Raw genomic sequence first — 6,088 nt, forward strand, 5'->3', positions numbered from 1 at the left:
TAAAGGTGTTTTACCTATTGTTGTGTTGGTATTAAAGGTGTGTTACCTATGATGGTGTTGTGTTGGTATTAAAGGTGTTTTACCTATTGTTGTGTTGGTATTAAGGTGTTTTACCTATGATGCTGTTGTGTTGGTATTAAAGGTGTTTTACCTATGATGATGTTGTGTTGGTATTAAAGGTGTTTTACCTATGATGATGTTGTGTTGGTATTAAAGGTGTTTTATCTATTGTTGTGTTGGTATTAAAGGTGTTTTATCTATTGTTGTGTTGGTTTTAAAGGTGTTTTACCTATTGTTGTGTTGGTATTAAAGGTGTTTTACCTATGATGATGTTGTGTTGGTATTAAAGGTGTTTACCTATGATGATTTTGTGTTGTTCTGGGGCTCCGGAGTGGGCGTTTCCCATCAGGTTGTCTTGAATCTGATAGGCTGCCAGGTCAAACAGATCCAAATAGTCTTCTACTGGGTAACGGTCATGGAATCCCTCACTCAGACGGATTATACCTGGAGGGAGGGAGGGAGGAAGGGAGGGAGGGACGAGAGAGGGAGGGAGGAGAAAGGGGAGAGGGAGGGAGGAGAAAGGGGAGAGGGAGGGAGGGAGGGGGAAAGGGAGGGAGGGAGGGAGGGAGGGAGGGGAGAGGGAGGGAGGAAGGAAGGAGGGAGGGAGGGAGGGAGGGGGAAAGGGAGGGAGGGAGGGAGGGAGGGAGGGAGGGGAGAGGGAGGGAGGGAGGGAGGGAGGGAGGGAGGGAGGGAGGGAGGGAGGGAAGGAAGGAAGGAAGGAGGGAGGGAGGGAGGGAGGGAGGGAGGGAGGGAGGGGAGGGAGAGAGAACAAAAGAGAGAACGATAGACAGAGAATGATAGAGAAAGAGAGAGAGAAACAGAGAGAGAAACAGAAAAAAGAGAGGGAGAACGCAACGTTAGGAAAAGTCATTCATAGATACTAAAAGCGCTCAGCGGGTCTACAGTTTCAGTCCAAGTCAAAGCACTACCTGACAGGTTAAGCTTCACGTAAACCCACAGGGTCAGCTTGATCTATACAGCTACATCAGTCTGTTTCTAGTCAGAGTGGAACAGAAATACCAGACTATAGTCTGAGACCAGGACCAGGTCCATCAGTCTGTTTCTAGTCAGAGTGGAACAGAAATACCAGACTATAGTCTGAGACCAGGACCAGGACCATCAGTCTGTTTCTAGTCAGAGTGGAACAGAAATACCAGACTATAGCCTGAGACCAGGACCAGGTCCATCAGTCTGTTTCTAGTCAGAGTGGAACAGAAATACCAGACTATAGTCTGAGACCAGGACCAGGTCCATCAGTCTGTTTCTAGTCAGAGTGGAACAGAAATACCAGACTATAGTCTGAGACCAGGACCAGGTCCATCAGTCTGTTTCTAGTCAGAGTGGAACAGAAATACCAGACTATAGCCTGAGACCAGGTCCATCAGTCTGTTTCTAGTCAGAGTGGAACAGAAATACCAGACTATAGTCTGAGACCAGGACCAGGTGACATACTGTTTCAGTGTTATCAGCAGACTGATATGATTATACACCTAGATCTGCGTTCCAAATGGAATCCTTTTCCCTAGGTAGTGCACTACTTTTGACAAGCGCCTATTGGGAATAGGGTTCCATTTGAGGGATATACATACAGTATAACACTACAGTTATATTTCCTCAGGATTAGAGGCTGAACTCAGAATTAGAGGCTTTCATACAGTATAACACTACAGTTATATTTCCTCAGGATTAGAGGCTGAGCTCAGAATTAGAGACTTTGTGGTTCGACAGTATAAACCACTACCCCATTACACAAACCACTACCCTATTACACAAACCACTACCCTATTACACAAACCACTACCCTATTACACAAACCACTACCCTATTACACAAACCACTACCCTATTACACAAACCACTACCCTATTACACTACCCTATTACACAAACCACTACCCTATTACACAAACCACTACCCTATTACACAAACCACTACCCTATTACACAAACCACTACCCTATTACACAATAAACACCTTGAATTGTAAATCCTCACAACCATATAGGATGTATCATCTTCAGTGTCCCTGGCTAACAACGATGGTTTCCTGATGCTCGGTTGCAGTACACAGTCTCGTTAGCAGGTTGACGTTATTGTCAAGAGTCTTGACCTGGAGGCAAAACTGAGCTATATCCACTAGATGGGCCAGATGCTAACACTACAATGGCATTATCATAGAGAGAGAGAGAGAGAGAGAGAGAGGGGAGAGAGAGAAGGAGGGAGGGAGGGAGGGAGGGAGGGAGGGAGGGAGAGAGAGAGAGGAGGAAAAACAGAGAGAAGGAGAGGGAGAGAGAGAGAGAGAGAGGAGAGAGAGAGAGAGAGGAGGGAGGGAGGGAGGGAGGGAGGGAGGGAGGGAGGGAGGGAGGGAAGGAGAGAGAGGTGGAGAGAGAGGAGGGAGGGAGGGAGGGAGGGAGGGAGGGAGGGAGGGAGGGGGAGAAGGAGAGAGAGGTGGAGAGAGAGAGAGAGAGAGGTGGAAAGAGAGAGAGAGGGAGGGAGGGAGGGAGGGAGGGATAGAAGGAGAGAGAGGTGGAGAGAGAGAGAGAGAGAGAGAGAGAGAGAGAGAGAGAGAGAGAGAGAGAGAGGATGAGTATAACTAAAGACCACAATATCTCAGAGTCCTGAACCAGACCACACAACACAGATGCAGAAACACAGACAGGTTTGGAGCGTGAAAGGAGCACCAGTTAAATACTCAACTACAACAAAAGGTTGGGTACAAATACAGTGGGGGAAAAGTATTTGATCCCCTGCTGATTTTGTACGTTTGCCCACTGACAAAGAAATGATCAGTCTATAATTTTAATGGTAGGTTTATTTGAACAGTGAGAGACAGAATAACAACAACAAAAAATCCAGAAAAATGTCAAAAATGTTATAAAATGAATTGCATTTTAATGGGGGAAATAAGTATTTGACCCCTCTGCAAAACCCTTGTTGGCAATCACAGAGGTCAGACGTTTCTTGTAGTTGGCCACCAGGTTTGCACACATCTCAGGAGGGATTTTGTCCCACTCCTCTTTGCAGATCTTCTCCAAGTCATGAAGGTTTCGAGGCTGACGTTTGGCAACTCGAACCTTCAGCCCCCTCCACAGATTTTCTATGGGATTAAGGTCTGGAGACTGGCTAGGCCACTCCAGGACCTTAATGTGCTTCTTCTTGAGCCACTCCTTTGTTGCCTTGGCCGTGTGTTTTGGGTCATTGTCATGCTGGAATACCCATCCACGACCCATTTTCAATGCCCTGGCTGAGGGAAGGAGTTTCTCACCCAAGATTTGACGGTACATGGCCCCGTCCATCGTCCCTTTGATGCGGTGAAGTTGTCCTGTCCCCTTAGCAGAAAAACACCCCAAAGCATAATGTTTCCACCTCCATGTTTGCCTGTGGGGATGGTGTTCTTGGGGTCATAGGCTGCATTCCTCCTCCTCCAAACACGGCGAGTCGAGTTGATGCCAAAGAGCTCCATTTTGGTCTCATCTGACCACAACACTTTCACCCAGTTGTCCTCTGAATCATTCAGATGTTCATTGGCAAACTTCAGACGGGCATGTATATGTATTCTTGAGCAGGGGGACTTTGCGGGCGCTGCAGGATTTCAGTCCTTCACGGCGTAGTGTGTTACCAATTGTTTTCTTGGTGACAATGGTCCCAGCTGCCTTGAGATCATTGACAAGATCCTCCCGTGTAATTCTGGGCTGATTCCTCACCGTTCTCATGATCATTGCAACTCCACGAGGTGAGATCTTTCATGGAGCTCCAGGCCGAGGAAGATTGACAGTTCTTTTGTGTTTCTTCCATTTGCGAATAATCGCACCAACTGTTGTCACGTTCTCACCAAGCTGCTTGGCGATGGTCTTGTAGCCCATTCCAGCCTTGTGTAGGTCTACAATCTTGTCCCTGACATCCTTGGAGAGCTCTTTGGCCTAGGCCATGGTGGAGAGTTAGGAATCTGATTGATTGATTGCTTCTGTGGACAGGTGTTTTTTATACAGGTAACAAGCTGAGATTAGGAGCACTCCCTTTAAGAGTGTGCTCCTAATCTCAGCTCATTTCCTGTATAAAAGACACCTGGGAGCCAGAAATCTTTCTGATTGAGAGGGGGTCAAATACTTATTTCCCTCATTAAAATGCAAATCAATGTATAACATTTTTAACATGCGTTTTTCTGGATGTTGTTGTTATTCTGTCTCTCACTGTTCAAATAAATAAACCTACCATTAATATTATAGACGGATCATTTCTTTGTCAGTGGGCAAACGTACAAAATCAGCAGGGGATCAAATACATTTTTCCCCTACTGTAGAACAAAAGCCAAAAGCCGCAAATCTCATTTCCTGTTTGGAAGAGGTTTTCTAGTTCAGTTTCTTCTCATTCAGGTCGACTGGGATTTCTTCATGACTTCCTGTTCTGTTTTCACACAGCTAGAACTTCTCATATAGTTCCATCTGTGGCGGCTGCTAGCCTTTTACCATTACAGAGGCACATGGAGAGAACAACGCATGACAGAGTAATACACAGAGTGGTGAACTCAACACATTCCCCAACGCCCCCCTGATCTGTCAAACAGGGCAACAGGCTATCAAGGCCCAGTGTTTATAACAGGATAACAGGCTATCAAGGCCCTGTGTTTATAACAGGATAACAGGCTATCAAGGCCCTGTGTTTATAACAGGCTATCAAGGCCCTGTGTTTATAACAGGATAACAGGCTATCAAGGCCCTGTGTTTATAACAGGATAACAGGCTATCAAGGCCCTGTGTTTATAACAGGATAACAGGCTATCAAGGCCCTGTGTTTATAACAGGCTATCAAGGCCCTGTGTTTATAACAGGACAACAGGCTATCAAGGCCCTGTGTTTATAACAGGATAACAGGCTATCAAGGCCCTGTGTTTATAACAGGATAACAGGCTATCAAGGTCCTGTGATTATAACAGGATAACAGGCTATCAAGGCCCTGTGTTTATAAACAGGATAACAGGCTATCAAGGCCCTGTGTTTATAACAGGATAACAGGCTATCAAGGCCCTGTGTTTATAACAGGATAACAGGCTATCAAGGCCCTGTGTTTATAACAGGATAACAGGCTATCAAGGCCCTGTGTTTATAACAGGATAACAGGCTATCAAGGCCCTGTGTTTATAACTTCCACCTCTACACACACACACACACACACACACACACACACACACACACACACACACACACACACACACAGTTGGGTTTGTACTGTAACATTTGACAGGATATCTAATGCTGCAATTTCATCACAACAGTAAACAACAGGAAACCGTGGGTTCATTTATACTCCGCACGTCCCCCCCCCCACACGCCCCCCCCCCCAGCAGATACTCTTATCCAGAGCAACACACACCTCCACGGCACACTGCAACAGGGCTTCAAAGACTAATGGACTGCTCTGTCAGTTTTTAGTGGCTTTGGCCACGTCCCCAAAGTAAGGTCAGTGATGGTGCCAGGGTCGGCTCTAGCCTTTTGGGGGCCCTAAGCTAAATTTGGTTTGGGGGGGCCACCCCCACCTCACAGCAAAACATTTTAATGGCCCCCCCCTCTTGATGGTGGAAAGAAACATTTACGTTTTAAAGCAAATTTCCTGCAATTCTACACATTTTGCCATGGGGCAGAGAAATGTTTGCAGTTTTAAAGCAAATGTCCTGCAATTCTACAAACAAAAAAATATTACTTATGCCATGTTAATATGACTGAGGTCTACTGTATCGGGAAAGAAAACTGTGAAACATTATTATCTAAAATGGTCTGAATGCAGTTTTCTTGAGAAACACCATACCTTGAAAATACCCAGTCAAATACCCTGTAAAATACCCTGTCAAATACCCAGTCAAATACTCTGTAAAATACCCTGTAAAATACTCTGTAAAATACTCTGTAAAATACTCTGTAAAATACCCTGTAAAATACTCTGTAAAATACTCTGTAAAATACTCCGTAAAATACCCTGTAAAATACTCTGTAAAATACTCTGTAAAATACCCAGTAAAATACCCTGTAAAATACC

At 45.3% G+C, this 6,088-nt stretch overlaps 1 protein-coding gene across 1 annotated transcript in view; it reads right to left on the reverse strand.

Annotated features, from left to right (window-relative positions):
- Positions 1-357: 357 nt before the first annotated feature.
- LOC115190094 (carbohydrate sulfotransferase 15) overlaps positions 358-6,088 on the reverse strand; it is a gene marked incomplete at its 3' end in the record, with an annotated part of 19,150 nt that continues 13,419 nt past the window's right edge. Inside the window, 1 exon segment of the mRNA XM_029748569.1 lies at positions 358-504. Within this exon segment, the coding sequence (XP_029604429.1) occupies positions 358-504 (147 nt within the window).

The sequence above is a fragment of the Salmo trutta genome, unplaced genomic scaffold (genome assembly GCF_901001165.1).
Source record: "Salmo trutta unplaced genomic scaffold, fSalTru1.1, whole genome shotgun sequence".
Taxonomy (NCBI): Eukaryota; Metazoa; Chordata; class Actinopteri; order Salmoniformes; family Salmonidae; genus Salmo; species Salmo trutta.